Raw genomic sequence first — 19,567 nt, forward strand, 5'->3', positions numbered from 1 at the left:
GAAATGATATAGTAGCAACTACCTGAAGGAGTTTGGTTGGAAATTCTAAGTTGGGTGGTGACAGAAATAAAAGGTAGAGGGATGTCAAAGGGAAACGAATTAAAGTACAAAGACTGGAGATTATATGAATTTTAAGAGAGGCTTCTTGTACATGAAAATAGTGGGGAAAAATGTGGAATTTTAAGTGCTGTATCTTAGAATAAAGACCTTTCAGGAATTGGCCTAATTCTAGAGAGTCAAATAGTTAGATAGCCAGAATGCTGGAATATAATATGGAAATAGAAGCAAGATTCTGATATAAAAAAATTAATAATGAAAAGCTTCATTTTTGGAATCAGAATGCGTGGTTGGAATCCTGTCTCTCTCTTGCTCTCTTTTTTTTAATTCGGATGAATTTGCAGTCTTTTTCAGATAAATTTTCTCATCTGAAAAGAGGTTAATAGCTACTCACAAGATTATTAAGAGACCCTGTCTACTGAATGCCTAGCATGATACCTGATTCACATTACTTCATAAATGGCAACTCTTAGTATTGGTTCACAAACTGGTCCCTTGTTTACAGAGGGCAAGGAGGGACCATAGAAGGAGGCAGACCATTCCAGATTGGTAGGTGGCAGGTTTAAAAAGGAAGGGAACTTAACTTATTAGACATGTTTTGGGCAGCTGCAAGATGAGTAGATGTCTGCTCTTACCCATCAAATCTTAAAAGTTTATATAGAGGCTTTAACTGGGTTCAGTCATGTATACATCTAGATGGTTTCAGCAAAACCCTACTCTCTCAAGGCTATGTTCTTGGAGCAGCTCCCACTGTGGGAACAGTAGTCAGAGCATACATTCCAAAGGCAGCAGGTGAGGAATCTCCAGTTGCCTGAGTCAAGCTCAAGGATCAACTGGTGATCATGTCCTCTTGATTACCTTTTCCAACCATTATAGTAATTTCATTTGTATGGCTTGATGGCAAAGAAGAAGAGTAGCTGTTATGAATTAGGCATCTGGACTGTATATTCTCTAAGTTCCTTCCATAGCTTAGGATTCCTTTTTTATTGATATTTAAGGTTTCTTCAGTGATATTAATTTGAATTCATCTTTAAGACCTAGTATTCAATGCCACTTTTTTGTATAATAATAATCTTATGAGATTTAATACAAAACAACTGTTAGAAAGGTGTAAAATGTTCCCTTCCCTCATTGTGGTCTTTAGATTGAAGTTTAGATCATGTCTGACTATACTACATCAAAATGACTGCTTCCATTCATGAAAGTAACTGGGGTCAGTGGTTGTCATTGGTTTATACCAAAACAGTGAAGCGTTTAGAGAATCAGGCAGTGAGCCATGCAGAGTTAAAGTTAGAGGGGATTGCTGTTTTTGCTAATGACATTTTCTTAACTTTTTTTTTTTTTTGAAAACTATCGAACATGAGCATATGACTCTTTATACTAATTGTAATGCATTACTGTACCCCATAATCTATGAGAGTGTTCACCTCTGCACTCTGCCTGTCCAGCTGTTGTCTTGAACAATTATCAGCGAGTTATTATTCTGGTATGAGCTGTGTCATGCTCGAAAGTGGGAAAAAAAAATGTTAATGAGCACGCATGAATGTTGGTTGATGAAGGTTAAGTGCTTGCAGATATGCTCTCTGCATTCTTCCCTGTGAATGTTCAGACAGAGGCAATGGGTTCTGATGAGGGATTACAAACAAATGGTGCTGATTGACAGTTCTTGATTTAACATTAAAATGGTATCTAAAGGCAAATTCTGTGTTTCCGCTGAATAACAGACACAGTGCTGTTGACCCCTGGTGCGGCTCCTACACTTCATCATCAGTTTTATTTCACAATTTTCCTTTTCTTTCTGTTGTACCAGATTTTCAAATTCTCTCATTTTGTATTACACATTATTTTAAAGTTGTGCCTGGTGATGGTGGTGTAGTTTAAAAAGAAACACTAACATGTCCATTATGTACTTAGGTTTTCAGAATAATAACTTTTCAATTTTAAGTGTGACCAAATTAAAATATTATATACAATAGCTCTTCAAGCTGATAAGCATGGTCCAGTACTCATCAGTAGTATTGTTCTTCTTCTTTGTGTTTGCATGTATTTTTAAATGATGACCCAAGTACTTTTTCAGCATTTGTTATTTGTATGCTAATTAAAATTAGCTGCATATATATTCTTTAGAAATTTTTGGAGTTGATTTTTGCGAACATTGCATTTCCCATGCAATGTATTGAACCTGAACTTCAAATAAGCTGTTTCTTTGTTTGTTTGTTTAAGAAATGATGATGCAAGGAACAGTATTAAGTAGTCTTGATGAGGCTTTTTCCCCCTCATCATTGTATCCATTATTAATAATCCGAAACTTGGTGTTCCAGCTGGAAGTTGTGCTTTATAAGGTCTAAAATGCTACACAAATGTTTGTTTTTAATCAGTTTTAGCTGAAAGGACAACACAGGATCACAGTGCTTTGAATCTTGAAATGGAAGTAGAAAAAGTGGGAATGTTGGTTAGGTAAGCATAGAATTATAAAGTTAGTATGATCTGTAGTAATCATTTTATAATTTAATAGATGAAAAGCGTGATGGCTGAACACAGGGTTAAAACCTTTGCCAGTAGAACCGTCGTTGGTCATGTTTGGATGATGTATCACTCAGATGTTTTCTCTGTGTGTCCTGTGGAGACAGCAACCTGTAACTCAGGCCTATTTAGGAGATTTTAACAATATGCTAGAGCGTTCTCTGTTTTCTATGTGAGTGTATGTTTAATATGTGAAGCTTGCTTTGTGAAATTTAACTTATAGGGTTTTTCCTGACAAAAATGAATCATAATTATTGTAGGAAATACTGATGAGTTAATTCTGAAGGAAACAGGACAGGAATACCCCCCTGTCCCTCTTGGCACTGGTTCCCACATCTATGCCATAGATCGATAGATATTCCTCTGCAGAAGAGGGCCTTCTTATCTCCTAGCCCAGTAGCTTTGTGCTTACGAACTTTTTCTCCTCGGAGCTCCGTAATCCCTATTGTATTAAGTGCTTAAGACTTAGTGCTCGTGTGGCTTTTTTTTTCTGTCAGCAAGTGAAATTGGATATACAAATCATACTCCCTCAGGGCTAGCTACTTCTTAATACTGTGCCTGGGATTGCTGTTATCCGCCATCAATCAGCAAGCCGAGGCTCTGGTTTTGGTTATTGAATCAGTCACGCCAAATCATGCAGCCCAGCCAACCAGCCAGTCAGCCGAACGACAAATACCGGACTCCCCTCCTATGAAAGGTACTGTCCTAGCTCCTGGGATACAGTGCTGAGCGAGACACATAAAATTCTTGTCTTCTTGCTGTGTATTTTCAGAGAGAGAGGATAGAAAATAAATAGGTAGTAAAAAATTACCACAGTCTTTTGAACGTCCTGTGAAAGTAATGAGCAAGTTGAGGTGGTAGGTGCTAGACAGAAGAGGCTGGTCCCCGAAGGCCTCTGAGGTCCCGACATTTAATTGGAGACCTGAAGGGGGATTAAGAATTCGCCAGGCAAGGAATTGAAGGACAAGCTCTAAGATGTGTGAAAGAGCATGTTCAAAGTCCCGTAGCTTGGAAAGAATCTGTAATCAAGAATCCTTCAGAAGCTCAGTGTGGCTGGAGCATATTATGCGAGGAGCAGAATGGCAAGAGATAAGGTTTGAGGTCTGGATTGTATGCGAAAGCTTCAGGCAAACATTTGAGTTGTGTGGGAAGGTGAATGTGGTTTATGAAAGCAGGAAGGAAAGGAAGGCTAACCCTACAGAAGGAATGGTCACCTCAGAGGAAGATTTGGCACACTGTTGGCGGTGTCTGCTCAGGGCATAGGACCGAGGAAGGCATTGCTGGCCTGGGTGCGGTGGTGCATTACGAAGTGGTCTGCTATGAGCCTGGAGTGATTGAAGCTGAGGACAAGTTCTTTCTAGATGCTTTGCCTCTCTCCTTTCTAAAAGGAGGTGTAAAGGACTATAGCCCCCTTTTTCTTTTTTAAAATTTTATTTAAATTCAATTAATTAACATATATTGTTAGTTTCAGAGGTAGAGGTCAGTGATTCATCAGTTTTCTATGACACCCAATTCTCATTACATCACATGCCCTCCTCAATGCCCATCACCCAGTTACCCCACTCTCTTCCCGTCCAGCAACCCTCTGTTTCCTATGATTAAGAGTCTCTCTGATTTCATCTTGTTTTATTTTTTCCTCTCTTCCCCTATGATTCTCTGTTTTGTTTCTTAAATTCCACATACGAGTGAGATCATATAATGACTATCTTTCTCTGATTGACTTATTTCGCTTAGCATAATACCCTTTAGTTCCATTCACGTCCTTGCAAATGGCAAGATTTCTTTCTTTCTTTTTTTTTTTTTTTTTGATGGCTGAAGCCCCCTTTTTTCTAATGCACAGGAAAGTTATTTGAAACAAGTTAGTGTTAAACATAGTGGTTTTTGACTTAACTATGCATTAACAAATAATAAAGATATATTTCAATAAACTTTGAAAATCCCATTGCGTACAAGGCACGGATGACAGTAGAAATCAGATGTCTCAGCTACCCTCTCCAAATTCTGTCATTGGAATTCTGCTTTCCTGGGAGGATTGGTTTGCCTCGTATCTCAGAGATGCACTATGAGTTCATGTGTAGTGGTAATTCTTGAAATAAACCCTTCTGTTCTTCAACTGCCTTGTGCAGAATGAGACTGGAAAAGACTGAAGCTCTTCCCTTTGGATTTAGTTTTTACTAAGATTTTTTTGCTACATTCTCAAAAAACTTATTCAGAACTGTATTTTACTTCTTTGTGTATATGAATATAAATTCACATATTTACATATGGAAAGTGACTCTTCAGAGAGCGAGGAAAGAGATGCATTCTAATCCTGTCTCCTATTCAGTTCTCAAGGCCCACACCTAAAACCACTTACTCCATGAAGATTATCCTGACTAGTCTAGTCAGATTTACTTTTGGCTTTGAACCTCCATGCGTCTTCGCCCTTGATTGGTCTCATTTCTTTCAGTCATTCAGAAATTCCCTAGTTTTTCAGTGAACTCTTGTAGTGGGCTTCTGATGGGTTATCTTTCAAAAGACCCCTTTAAAATGTTTCACTTTATATAAATGATTGTATTATTGTATCATTTTTATCTTTGTGCCTATTACTGCTCCAGTTTTAATTGGAATTCTTAAAGGGCCAGGATTATGTTTTCATATATCTGTCCTTGGCTGTCTCAGTGCCTTGTGAATGAATGAGTGAATGAAGCTGCTTAAAATTGTCTTTGCGGTGACAGAGGAGCCCTTGGAGGAGCTCTGTATTGACAACTATTGCAATTCTAGTTGTTTTCATTGCTCTAATAGGGCTTTCATTGCTCCAGATGCCCTCCTTCCAAAAATGGAATGTGGTACAGTAAGAATAGCCTAGAATCGAGAATCTGGTTTTTATTGAATCTGCCATTAGGTAGTTCTTTGGCCTTGAAGAGGGCAGTTTTCCAGGCCTTGGTTACATATCTATAAAATGGGATTTCATTTTAGCTTAGTATTTGGGAATTTTTGAGACTACTTATCTTCATTAAAATGAAGAACTAAGCTACCAAAATAAACTTTGGGAAAACCACTTTAACTACCAGCATTAGCTTTTGTTACTAGTAACTGTTGTTACCAGTAGTTTTCTTTGGCGGAATGTTTACAATAACGTAGTAAGGTAAAGGGAATCTTTGCTTTATTGTTTGAATCGTTTTACAGTGATGTTTAGAAATTCTTTCTGCTAGAAAACATTTCCAGCATAATAGGACAATTAGCTGGACTATTATGCTTAGTTAGTTTGTTTTTTTTAAAACTCTGTTTTATATGTTTAACTGGAAAGTAAAAGGTGACTTTGCCTTAGTCAATGTAAATGAACCTCAAAAATTGTAACAAGATGTGTGAGTCATTTGTTTGATTTTTAAATAGTCTCCGCTTAGAAATGACCTTAGCTTTCCAAAGTGAAAGAAATTTTTGTCAAGTGTATTACATACACAGGGTTCCATTAATTCAGTAAACTGCATTCAGAAAGTAGTATATTCGAGGGGCGCCTGGGTAGCGCAGTCGTTAAAGCGTCTGCCTTCGGCTCAGGGCGTGATCCCGGCGTTGCGGGATCGAGTCCCACATCGGGCTCCTCCGCTAGGAGCCTGCTTCTTCCTCTCTCACTCGCCTGCTGTGTTCCCTCTCTCGCTGGCTGTCTCTCTGTCACATAAATAAATAAAATCTTTAAAAAAAAAAAAAAAAAAAAGAAAGTAGTATATTCGAGAGTTAATTATTCCAAATGGAGCCAGTGATCAGAAGGGACACCCATTTGTAATGAAGGGAATCGTGTAATGGTTATCCTGAAGAATGTTTGCACAAGTGTGAGGATAGAAGTAATTGATGAAGTGCAAGTTGCATATATCTTCCTCAGGCTTTAGAAGGAGCAGCTTGTGAAAAGCTGAGAAAGCATTGTGAGTATTCAAGTAACCAAGTAAACAGGGCTGAGTATAGGAATGAGATTTTGAATTTTAAATCATTCGATGTCAAGTGTTCCGTAAGTCAACAGAAGTGTGTGTGTTACAGGTTATGTTCCTTTTGGGCGTGTGTATGCATACATGTTGAGAAGAGTTCTTGCAGTCCTTACCGACTTCGTAAAATTTGGAATATAATATTTGTTGCTCATATAGATATTTTTTTTTCCTCCTGGAATTGCAGGGGAATTTATATCCAATGTGAATTTCTCTATTATTTGACAAGGCTAATGTACTATGGCCCATATTTCGGAAAATAGCCTGTCCGCTGGCCAGTTAGCACCTGCACATCTCCCATTCACCACTTACGGAGCAAGATAGCCTTGTAGGCAGGTGCGCTTGCTGCCTCAACGCGCTCGCTTTCCAGAACTTGCGGTGCGTTGGTTGAAGGTCATTCTTCCTGTGGAGGCCCAGACAGGAAGCGGGGCACAAGTACTTTCTGCTCTTAGGTTTCCAAACCCTATTCAGTCTTCTTTTACCTCAGACCCTTGTCCCACAGCCTATTCCTACCTGTGGGAGGAGGAAGGGAGCACACCCTGTATGGTTGGGTCAAAATTCTGATCCTGTCGCCTCCAGATTTCTGCAAGTTTTCTCTTGGTCCAAGAAGTTCTCTTGGTCTTCCTTGTGCCTGAGACTCTGTCCTTACCTTTTCTTCTGCATCTTTCCTTTGCAGTGCGGACAGTGGGATCTTGTCCTGTTTTAAGTAAAAGAAAACATTGTGAGCTTATTTAAACATATTCTCCCTGTAAGTACCCAGCTCTTGAATTGAACCACATAGCTTTCAAGACCACTGTCTCAGTGTAGATATTAACAGAAACCTAATTTTACACTTGGTGTTGAGGAATGACCTCTTACTCTAAGCGTTATCTTTCCCCCAGAGGAAATAAATGCCATTGATCCTGAAATGGCAAGGCTATGAGAAAAATCTCCGGATAGAACAAAAAAATTAATCTTCAGTTATCATCTCCAATTATTATCTGGCTCTACTTTCTCTGCAGGGTGGAATGAATCTTAGTCATTCTGCCTTTAATTCCATTCAGCTCACATGTCCTCACATTTGCAGTTTCTGCTGATGGACCAGAGGCTCTGAATGGCCAGGATGATCAAATTTCCAGAGTAGAAAAAACACCAAAACGGGAGTCTAGAGTCCTGATGTCCATTTGCCACATTTTTTGCTACTCTCTGCTTCAGTTTTCTAACTGTAAAATAAGACCTTTATTAGATGATATTTTACTATTCCTGTTTAGGGGGGGAGAAAGGATTTGAAACTTTGAAAAATTCAAGTAATCATTTGTAATATGGATTCCATGTTTCTTGGGTAAACAAAAAAGTAAAATAATAGGAATAGTGATATGATTTATTAAAACATTTTAAAGTTTCAGAATTTTGACATGCACCAGAGTCCCCAGTTAAGGGGTGTTCCTAGATGTCAAAAATGTTCTTAGTATTTCATTCTGTGTTCTGCATTGGCTTGTTGGTATATGTCTTTTGAACATTAATTTTTACTGTCTGACATTTTCATGAAGCATTTAAACCAGAGATAGTTTTTAATTAGTAAGATCGGGTAGTTTACAGTAAGGGATATTTCGTTTCCTGTAAAGATTGTTCTCTACTAAGATGTTAATGCTTCTCTGCTCAATTGTCAGGTGGCCTAACGTAATGTGAAGTAATTGAGTTTAAAGTGAGATTTTCTAATAAGATTTAAGCTACTGCTATCCCATTAATGAAAAGTTTCTCACCCTTTTCCTTTCACAGAATGGTTCTGTTAAGTACTTTCTTCTTTTTCATAGCATATTTGGTTAGTGTGCTCAGTATACAATATTTTCGCGAGGCAGTCTGGAAGATACTGGAAAATGATGGTTTTATAAGAAGCCTGTGACTTTAAATATGGACATTAGGAAGGAGGTGAAATGTTGCTTATCTTAAATTCTTAGGAGTTTTTATGGGACTTTTGGGGATTATAAAACATCAGGGAATTTCTGAATCTTTTCTTGGTTCAGCCCTCCTTTTTCCTTGGTAAGATATCTGTGTGGGGATCTACAACAAAGGAGGATAAGGCACCATTTGGTAGCTTAGTATCTGGTTGTCTGTAGATACTAAAGGCCTAAGGCTGGCTTTTTCTTTAGAACCCAGTACGGTAGTTTCTCCCTGTGCCTGCTGCTTATGTGGGGCAAAGACCAAGGAGATGAGAGGGTTGGTTTCAGTGCTAGAAAATGTCAGGCTCTCCTGCCTGTGCCTGCTCTTGAGAAGGGAAGGAAATAAAAGATGAGAGGGCCACACTCCATGCTGAACCTTTTAAACTGGAGGAGTAGGAAGAAGGGGGAGAGAGGAGCTAAGATCTGCCATCCATGTCAAAGACTACCCTTACTTCCTCGCTTGTCCTCCCTAATGACAATAGTTGACCTGGGTTGCCATTGTCTTAGAAATCTGAGAGCCGGGCTGTGACATTGGAGAAACCGAAAACGTGATTAGGTTCTTGAAACCGTGGATTGCCCAAAAAGCAAACTCCTTGTACAATTTGGAGAGGTGGTCCAGAGGGAGGTAGGAGAGGAAGGATTCTTCTGGAGCTGCATTTTCTATGCCATCACATGAGCAGTCAAGCCAGTGTCTGTGTTTGAGGTGCACTGTGCCATGAAGAAGCACCATCTCTGTCTTTGAGCAGCTCTTGGGAAAGACCATACGCATTTTAAATGATCCCACTTTGATCTGGTTTGAGAATTTGAGGGTCACTTAAGATTTATTGTCTTCACATTAAAAGAAACACCTAATCCCTACATACCTTTTTAAATCAAAAAGAGGTCAAACTCACATTATTAAAAAAGAAAGTGATTTGAAATCCAGCCTTTTTTGGGTATTTTTTTATGGTTAATTAATATAAAATTTGATAACTTAAAGCACATTGAAGTCTGCAGTTCTGTGGCATTTTGTACATTCATATTGTTACATAACCATTGCCACCGTCCATCTCCAGAACTTTTTCATCTTCCCCTGCTGATGCTTTGTACCCATTAAACACCAGCTCCCATTCCCTTTTCGTTCATACAAAGATCGTTTTTTTAAACATTTCCCTTATCATAGTCTATACAAACCCTGCTAGTCCTCCCTTAACCAGTTCCCTATAGTTGGAAGGTACATGAGGGACATTTGGGTTGCTTATAGGAAAGGTGGTACACTGGAAAAGAGGTCTGAACATGAGCCAAGAGTTTTGGATAGACTGTGTAGGATCTACACAATATGAGATCTAGCTTGAAGGGATGATAATGAGGATACGTAAGTATCAAAAGACCAGATTAAAAAAAAAATCATTGTAAGTTCAAGTGGGTATGGGATAGAAAAGAGCACAGGCTAGTCGATTCTAGAAAACAGACCAGTCAGATAATGGAACTCTAACTAGGTAGACCAATTGGAGACCAAAATGATCTGGACTACTAGTTGGGAGCACCCTTGATCACAGAGGAATAAAGATTTAATAACTGAGACATTGGGGAAATGACTTGAATTTTCAACTGAGCTATCAGAGATAGGAATATGAAATCAGAGGGACAGGGTAACTACTTATGAGAAGGGCTGTATAATGTTGAATTGAACAAATACCTAGGTATTGTCGGTATTTCCTCCTCTTTTACATGTGCACACACACAAATACGAGAAAGTATTTTTTTAATCAGAGATGATGTGTATACTCCTTCCCTAGGGCAATGTTAAGCATAGTTGGAGACAAGTCCATGGTTCTTATGGTAGGGATGGGTAACAACTTTATTTTTCTAATACTAAAACAGATGGTAATGTGAAATATACATTGATGCTCTATGTTCTGATGAGTTTTTTGCAAAAATACAAGATCCTAAAGAACATAGGCATGCTGTCATTGAGTCTAATTGAGATCATTGTAAAATTCTGCTTCTTACACCTGAAATTCTTTCTCATTATTTTGGAATAATGGTCATTTTTATGTCTGATCACATTTCTTCTATCAAGGTTTAGATAATCACTCTGGCCGTTTTGACAAAATTCTGTCTTTGTTTTCCCCATCCTCTGATACAGCAGAGATGGTCTGCTCACAGTTTAGTACGACATTGCTTCTTATTTGTTAGTTAAGACAATTTGTTACTTTTTCTATTCCCAAGTTGCTTAGCACTGTGTGTAAAAATACTAATAAGTTGGCTTATTAAGTCTTTCCATCCTACAGCATGCTAGATATCCTGAATTACCTGTGTTCTCATTTGGATTTAATCCTCCTTTTAAATTAGGAATGTACACTGAGTTTTCATTCTTTTTTATAATAGGTTTTCCCCCCGTTAGTACACTCTCTTGTGTGTGCATTAGCATGCCATGCATTAACTTTCTGAGTCTTTGCTCTGTAATTTCTATTAGCAGGGATATATTTTTACTTTCTAATATCAGCTGAGGATATATGGGAATAGGCTGGACTGGCAAAAACAATAGTTAGTAGAAAAGTTATGTATTATGAGTACATGTATTATTCCATGACTGGGAAACAGCAACATTCAAGAATAATTCCTCGGGGGTAGTTACTTACAGTGGGGAGATTTTGAGGATATGTAATAAAAAAAAAAGAGATGTTTTTATGAATTGTGATGAGCCAAGAAAGATCATGCGATAATAGGCCTTGGTATTTTTTGGACTGAATTTTTAACTCTTTCCTGATTTCTTTTACTTTTTTTCCTAATACCTTTGGTCCATCTAATCAAAGCTCATCTCAGTTTGTAACTTAATGTAATTATAACATTTAACACCAATATATACATGACAAATAGACCTAACTGACTCGGTTATTTTTCTCCCCACTGCATGGCTTGTTAAACATTTTGTTGACTATGTGAATTTGAACGATATTGATATTTTCTTTGGTTTGAGTTCCTGTATTCCTGTTATCTCAATCTTGATTAAGAAGAGGTGTTTCTGGGTCGCCTGGGTGGCACAGCGGTTAAGTGTCTGCCTTCGGCTCAGGGCGTGATCCCGGCGTTCTGGGATCGAGCCCCACATCAGGCTCCTCCGCTATGAGCCTGCTTCTTCCTCTCCCACTCCCCCTGCTTGTGTTCCCTCTCTCGCTGGCTGTCTCTATCTTTGTCGAATAAATAAATAAAATCTTTAAAAAAAAAAAAAGAAGGGGTGTTTCTGTACAAGGGGACCTCAAGTGTGTGGTTCTTTTATATTGTGGTGCAAATACCTTTGAGATGAGCAGAACTACTAATTTCTGTGATTGCAAATGTCCTTAGAAATGGAGCAGTTTTTATAACATTCCTTGATTTGTTTATTATTGTATATGGGAATAAAGGGGGGAACATACTTTTATGTCAACTGTGTAGAGATCAACATAGTTTTGAAGTGTATTTTTCAAGGGTCTTTTTTTTTTTTTAATAGCTTATATTCCCCATACCTTAGTGATCCTCTTCTACATGTAGCAATGGTTAAAAAAAAAGATACACCTCTAATTAAAGATTTGGGAAACAATGAAATCCTTCTCCCTGTCCGTGGAAGGCTTGAGTTGTAGAGAAAAGTCCTTGAAGACCATTTGTTCTGTGACATTGGTTACTGAACTAGAATGTCAAATAAAGAGAAATGTGCATTTGTTTGCTACACTTTTGGTGATTGCTCTAGTTGAAATAATCTATTCCACAGAATTTTAGTTAGCGTGTTAGCCACTCTTATTATATCATTCTTAGTCTGGAATTGCCAGGCAGACATCTCTTTGCTAGTAAAATACTCTGATTAGTTATGGCAGTCATATATTAATATTTGACTAGAAAGATAGCCTATCTGTTTCTGCTCTGTTTATTTTCTTGTAGTTAGGTACATAGTCATTTATTTATGTGCCTAGAAATACTAAAACTGGGTTTGACAGATCAGATATGACTAAAGCTATTTATACAATTACGGTTTTCAATACCAAAGCATTTACTTTGACATTTTGCCAAGGGGATATTGCCAACTTAAAAAATAGTTCATTCCAAGTTTTCACTTCTTTGTATTCCGTATCTTCTGCCTTCAAGCTGCCTAAATCTTCTTTGAAAAATATTCTCCTATCACAGCCACCAGTAGTGGTAACTCTCAGAAATCTATTTTCCTTTCCTAGCCATTAGATTATTCTCAAATTCCGACCCTTGAGATTTCCAGGTATATTCCTTTCACAATGTATTGCTGGATAACTGAACCACATTCAGTTAACCACCATTTGAAGAGAGGTAGTGATGGGTGAAATTAAGAATCTCCTTTGGAACTATACATTTTTCCATAGCGTTAAATCCTATTCATTGTACTCAAGAAACCAAGCATCTCTCTTTCTTCCCCTGGGTCCACTCACCTTCCTACTTTCTCTCCCTGTGAACATGTGCCCAGAGGGAAAATTGTATCAAGTGTCAATGCAAAGCTTGAGGAGTTACCTTTCTCTTACGTGTTGGATTACAGACCACTTTCCTCATGTGGACTCCCTGCCCCAGAGACTGCTCTTGTCCTGTGGTGTGGCGATCAGTGTCCTTGTCCTGGGGGTCAGTCACTGCCTCGCCGTTTGTGTGGCTGTGAGCAAGTAACTAAAAAACTCCGTGCTTAGTCTTCCTCGTCAGTAGAATGAGGGGCTTAAGCTTCATGGACTGTTCTTCTAGAATCTGAACCCTATAAAATCTTGATACTCTTTGTTAGCCTCTTAGAACCTCAACAGTTGGAAAACAAGAAGAAAAACAGGTGCAATTAATGCAAAGAATCTCTAGTTTATGGATGTCTCCCTGCCCCTGCCTTTTGCCTTATATGAAGATTGTGCTAGGCCTCACTTGTCATTTCCTAAGTCCTTGATATATGCTTGCTTTATTTCTGTAGTTGAGTTGATTTTATTGGCTTCTCTCAGTGTCACAGAGAATGCTTATTTAATCTGGTACACTTCCTTTTATCCTCTCCAGGCTAGTGTAATCTAATGAACAAAGGTAATTTATTGTGAACGTCTAACATGTAAAATTTAATAGCGGTTGTGCCAAATGAATACTAGAAAAAAATGGAAATGTGTAGTATTTTAAAAACATACTGACATGAGATACGCTTAACCAGGAAGCGCCAATAAAAATAGAATAAACAATTGTTAGAGCATTCATTGATTTAGAATATTCCATTATGTAAAGAGAAAACTGTGCTATTAACCTTTTGTGCTACCACTAGCTGCCTACACATGTAGAGCTGCGTATTCTAGAATTTTTTTGCAATGGTGACATAATGTATGATAGAATATGTGGAATCTTACTCCTGAAAAAAGTCACATTTTTAATCAATCTGATTAGAACATAATGGAAAATGAACTGGAATAAACTGTATAACCATGTACCATGGAATTATGATTTTTAATGGAAAATTTAGTATGAAAGCAAAGATTTTGAAAGGAGATTCTTTATATAATTTTGCTGCTATTTTTGAAACTGAAAACAAAAAGAATAAAGAGAAAACGTAATTAAAAAAGACTTTTTCAGTTCATGGCTCTTGGCAACATAGAAAGTTTTGTCATCTTTGACTTCGTTCTGACATAAAACCCTCATAAAATGCAGCATATGCTGTGTTAGTGATCAGAACTGTTTTTGAACAATATTAATCTTCTGTTGGAAAAATGCTGTCTTACACATCTCTAGGAAATAAGATTAAACACAGACCTCTAATGGCAAAAAAGCTAGATCACAAGTATAGATGGCACTAATAGTCTGACTTTATGATTCAGAGTTTCATCTTATACTTGAGAAAATCTAGTCTTTTAGTGAAAGTGTATTTTTTAATAGCCTTAGAAGAAGAGCTGTACTGGCGGATGGGATGAGTCCAAAATGTCCTCTCTCGGCTCATGAGCTGTAGTTAGGCCCTCTGATTCTTGTCTCTTATTTCCCTGACACTGTGGAAGCTGAGGGAAGGTCATAGGAAGGTAATTATTGTCCTATTTCCTTCTCACAACTCCTCTTAGAGGTCTGCTGTCCCCAGGTCCTAGACGAGGGATGTAAGCCACAGTGGGGTTCAGTGGTGGGTATGTGTGGGGATGGGGATGCAGGACCTGGTTGGAGATGTCCAGCCCAGTGTGCCCACAGGACCCCGCACTCTGCCCTGGATAGTATCTCACAGAAATGACATCACCACGGGTAAATGAATAGGATTTTGTGTATGAACTTCATTTCCATTAAACATCCTCATTTGTTCGTATTCCTCTTGAATGCGTGTTTATTGTTCCTGCCAACATTTGGGTCCTGCTTTATCAGGACCTTTGCATAAACATTTTCACTGGTATTACACTGATTTGAGGCAGTCTGTTATCTGGCTTTTTTTTTTTTTTTTCAATCTCACTTTTAATTATTTTTCTATGTTGAAGATTTTATCCAAATCAGTCTGTTTGGCTAATAGACTGATTATCTGATTTCTATTCTCTGTGTGTGTGTGTGTATTTTTTTTTTATCCTGTTGGGGTGTGTGTGTGTGTGTGTGTGTGTGATTTTTTTTTTTTTCCCGTTGTTGTCTCTCCCAGAAAACTTTGCTCCTTATCCCTTTGTCCATATTCTGCTCACTATTTCAGTTCCATCTTTTTCCAACCACCCTTTGACTATATGGTTTAAAAAAAAAAAAAAAAGAGAAAACTGTAATTTCATTGCATTATGGGTATGCTGATACATTAAACTTAGACTCTAATTTGTCACTTTTATGAAAAGACAGAATTAGTTAAAATCATTTCAGTGACTGATTTGGAGGTTGAATTGGTCAGAATTACTTGGTTACCGCCCCCCTCTTTTTTTTTTTTTTTTTTTTTATGTGATACCTAATATATTTCAAAACTAGTGGAAACAGTATCAGAGAGAAAGTCTTGCGATCACTCTTTTACCAGTCCGTTGCCTGGAGTTACTTGCCCTAAGCATTCTTTTTCTCATCGTGATTATGAGGCTAGCAGTAGTATGACTGGTGATGAGAATTATGTGAGCGAGTGCAACAGAATGTGTTCGGTGGAACGCCTAGGAGATGGGCAGAGCATGTTGCTTAAAATTAAAGATTATTAGTTTCTTTGACTTTTTTCTTTAGATAAGCTAGAACATATTTCAGAATGTCAAAGGATATTGGTGTTGAGAAATGAACTGATTAAAAAAAGAATCTGGCCTTTTTTTCCCCTTGCAGATAAAGATAAGAAAAATGTACATTTTCTAAAAAGTAGATGATTGCCATTTGGTCAGGTTAAGGAAAGGAAGTCCACTAATATAATTTTTATTAGCCTTCATCTGAAACTTTAACTGAGAGTAAGACAGGAGGTTTAAATACTAGGAATAAGGTGACAAACGTGTCATTTTTTGCTGGTTCCTGGAAAATCTATGACAGTGAGCCGACTAGCTGGTGGGACGGATACGTGTGTCTCCATTCTCGGTTACTCTTTTCCACCTCTGTACGTACAGCTGCCTCTTGTACGTGACTGTGTGGATGTACCAGAGCTTCTCAAACAGAACATGTTTAAAATTGGACTGTTGCTGAATTAGATAATCACCATCCTCATCTGCTGGGTTGCCCTGGATGCCCTTTCTCCTTTGGTCTGCAGGTTCATACATTTATACATACGCCTCACAGGTGTTCATTGAATACCTGCAGTGTGTGTTCCAGTCTTATTCTTGGGTGCTAAGGATATAATGATGAACAAAGTTTCTACATTTAAGAGACTTGTTTTGTAAGAGGGGGAGAAAGATAAATGTCAGATTTATAGTATGTGAGGAGAAGGTGCTTTGGAGGAGGGAAAGGGGCAGAATGATGGTGTTAGGGAATACCGAGTGGGGGTTGCTATGCCATGTAAGGCAGTGAGGGAAAGCTCTTCCTTTAGTGTTGATCAGGACTCTCTGGCTGCCCTGTGGTGAAGAGACTGCAGTTGGTCAAGCCTGGAAGTGGGAGATGGGTTAGAAAGCAGTTGTGATGCAGGTGAGAAAGGATGGTGGGCATGGGAAGAGGAAATGTAGGAGCTAAGGAGATGGGGAGGAGTGCTTAACTCGGGAACATGTTGGAGTTAGAGGTGCCCGGATGGATGGATGGATTGGATGGGATTTTGAGGGAAATAGTAGAAAACAGGATGACATCAAGCTCTTTGAGTTCAGCAGTTGCTACAAGAGCATTCCCATTTTTTGTTTTGTTTTTGTTTTTGAGATGAGGAAAACTGCTGGCAGAGCAGGTGTAGGGGGGTGTGTGTTTGGCTTTGGACATGTTAGTGGACGTGGACGTGCACATTGGACATCTAAGTAGAGATGTTGAGAGTAGGCCCTTGGGTATTCAGTCTGAAATTCAGGACGCAGATGCGGGCTGCATTCTACTTTTGGAAATCCTCCCTTCTTTTCGTCCCAGTGGCCGCTGCTGTAGATGAGGGCACAATGTGCTGTCCTTGGGATTTCTGTAACTCCCTCTGTCTTGACCTACTACCATGTTACCTTTGCCACTCTTTCACTTCACTTTGAAGAGCCTGAGTTTTTTCTCAAAAGCAATTCTTTTGATGTCTGTCACATACTTAAACCTCAGTGGCTGCTCATTGCTTGGAGGATAAAATCCAGACTTCTTAACCTGGCTTAAAAGATCTTGCATGACGTGGTACGTGCTTAGTTTCTAGTGTCATTTACTTCCACAAAATATTCTCTGCTCTTATTATTCTCACTTCTTTCTGTGCCCTTCAAGTTCTTGCACCTTGAGACTTTCAAACACTATCCTTCCATTGTCTGATATTTCCTCCTACCGCCCCAAAACCGTGTCTCATGCCTAACTCCTTTTCTCTCTCAAGTTTTTGATTAAGTAACATTTATTATGTCAAGATTGTTGCTGATAAGTATGGGTTATGGGTTTCTTTATTCTCGTGTGGTTCTTATCAAAACATTGCAGACTTATATAGGTATTGTAGTTGACATTTGCTTCGCACTCACCACTGTTGATCTTTAAATTCTGTGAGGCCAGGATGTCTCTATTTTGTCTAACATTGTATCTATATTGCCTAGCATGGTCCCTTTTAATTGGTGCTTAATATTCATTTGAATGAAAGAATAATCTGATTATAAAACATGTATGCAAAATTCAACAAAGTTTCTATATTCCAGCAGTAACTAGTTACCACGTACAGTGGGAAAGGTAGGATTAACCAATCTCTCCGCCTCCCATGCCCATACTTAAGAGTATAATTTAGATATACTTAGGACCCCTACCACTAACAATGAATGTACAGGTTGCCTACAAAGAACACTGCGCTAAGTTGAATAATTACAAACACATGTCATGTTGATGACTGGGAATTTTGAAAATTGTCAACATATCAAATTTCATTGAATCTATTTGCAGATGCCTCATGAGTCAAATACAATTCAAATGAATTTTATTTCTGGAACTTTTGAATTACTCTAAAATTCATGTGGAAAAATAAATGAGAAAAGGGAAGAAAATTCAGAAAGGGAAGAAAAATAATTTGAACATTCAATTAAGATGTAGTACTTAGAACAGTGGAACAGAATTAGAAGCCCCAAAAAACAAGTATAGGATAAAAGTATAATGTAAAATCAGTTGAGAAAGATGACTATTAATAAAATGATAGAAATAATTACTTAAATATTTTGAAAAATATAAAAGTTGACCCCTGTCTCACACTATGTACCAAAACATGTAATTATAATAGTCTTTTTTTGATATAATGTAATTATAATGTGCCATCTTATATATATGAAGATGCTTTTGGAACTACTTTCCCCAATATTAGTGATTTATTTATACATATCTAAAATACTTTGCTCCATTATTTTTTATTATCAGGATCCTAATTTTGTCAGATGACTGGCTTTGACCAGAGGTGCTATCCGTGGACACAAGGGAGAGGGAAGATGATAGGATCACCATTGGTTCCAACTCTTAACCTTGACTGTCCTATATCTTTGCCGTAAGGACAGGTCATAGATTGATATTTAGCATGATACATTTATTCTCTTATTTTTTACTAAGGACAGGGAGGTTAGATGCATTTGTTGGTTCTAAAGCCCTCATAAAATAAGCTAAGTAACAAATTTTGTCGGTTTGCAAAGATTTGGAAAACAAATTACAGACCACCTACTCTTCCAGTTTAGTAGGAGCTGTATTTTTAAATAAGCGTGCTCTGTCAGACATAAAATAGCTGTGTGTGTGTGTTTGCTCAGCACTCTTAGAGCTAACTTCTTAACCTCCCCTATGTGTAAGTATATTCATTTTTGTAATTGTGTCCCGTATAGTGTTCAAATGAGCTAAGCGTATTCATTCTTATTACCAGTGGTATTGGCTTCCATAATGCACATTAGTTTTGTTTTTGCTGTTAGACCTCCAAGTATCTATTCTCAGTTTTTCTAGCATCAGAACCACCAGTGCCTACCTGAAACAGTTTAGGTCTTGAGATATCTATTATTTTTATAACCATGTTATTTAAAAGAATTCTATCTTTTTTATATTGTTTGATAAGAGTTCACAACCTGTCCTTTTGCTGCTGAATGCCTTACTGACATGGATCTATCCTTGGTTTTACAGAGAGAAGAGAAGAGGAAGATTTTGAAGAGAAGAAAGCTATTAAGAAAAAAATTAAAGAGCTTAAATTTTTAGATTCTAAAATTGCCCAGAACCTTTGTACGTATGAAACTTCAATCTATTACATTAGCAAAACACTGGAGGTGGTTCCTGTAAATTACTTCCTTTTCTTTATGACTTGTTTTTCATTTTGTTATTTTAATATTTTATTATTTGCATAATAACTTCAAAGATAATTCTTTTCCTTTAGGCAATTTATGGGTTAAATTCTTCAAAAAATTAATGCATATTAGAAAATGAAAGCTAAGGAGACTATTTAGAACAAAAATATATCTTCTATGACTGGGAGAGAAAAGCTACCCTTTGTCTAAGGATATAAATAATGAGTTAAGAAATTTAGGTGATGACATCATATTTTAAAAAGTGGTAGCGGATTATTTCTTTTATACCTCCGAATCTCTATTATTTTTGATACTTGATCACACACAAAAGAGGTTGGAATATTAATGGAAATTA

The 19,567-nt window shown here is 37.7% G+C and overlaps 1 protein-coding gene across 3 annotated transcripts in view; it reads left to right on the plus strand.

The window, feature by feature from the left end:
• Positions 1 to 19,567, plus strand: part of DIAPH3 (diaphanous related formin 3) — a 474,831-nt gene that overhangs the window by 194,740 nt on the left and 260,524 nt on the right. For all 3 annotated transcript variants that reach the window (XR_008957915.1, XR_008957918.1, XM_057308188.1), the window contains one exon: positions 19,055 to 19,150. Coding sequence is in view for 1 of the 3 variants with exons in the window: in XM_057308188.1 (XP_057164171.1) it covers positions 19,055 to 19,150 (96 nt within the window). In the remaining 2 variants the exon portion in view is untranslated. The remainder of the gene's footprint in view (positions 1 to 19,054; positions 19,151 to 19,567) is intronic.

The sequence above is a fragment of the Ursus arctos genome, unplaced genomic scaffold, assembly GCF_023065955.2.
Source record: "Ursus arctos isolate Adak ecotype North America unplaced genomic scaffold, UrsArc2.0 scaffold_10, whole genome shotgun sequence".
Lineage (NCBI taxonomy): Eukaryota > Metazoa > Chordata > Mammalia > Carnivora > Ursidae > Ursus > Ursus arctos.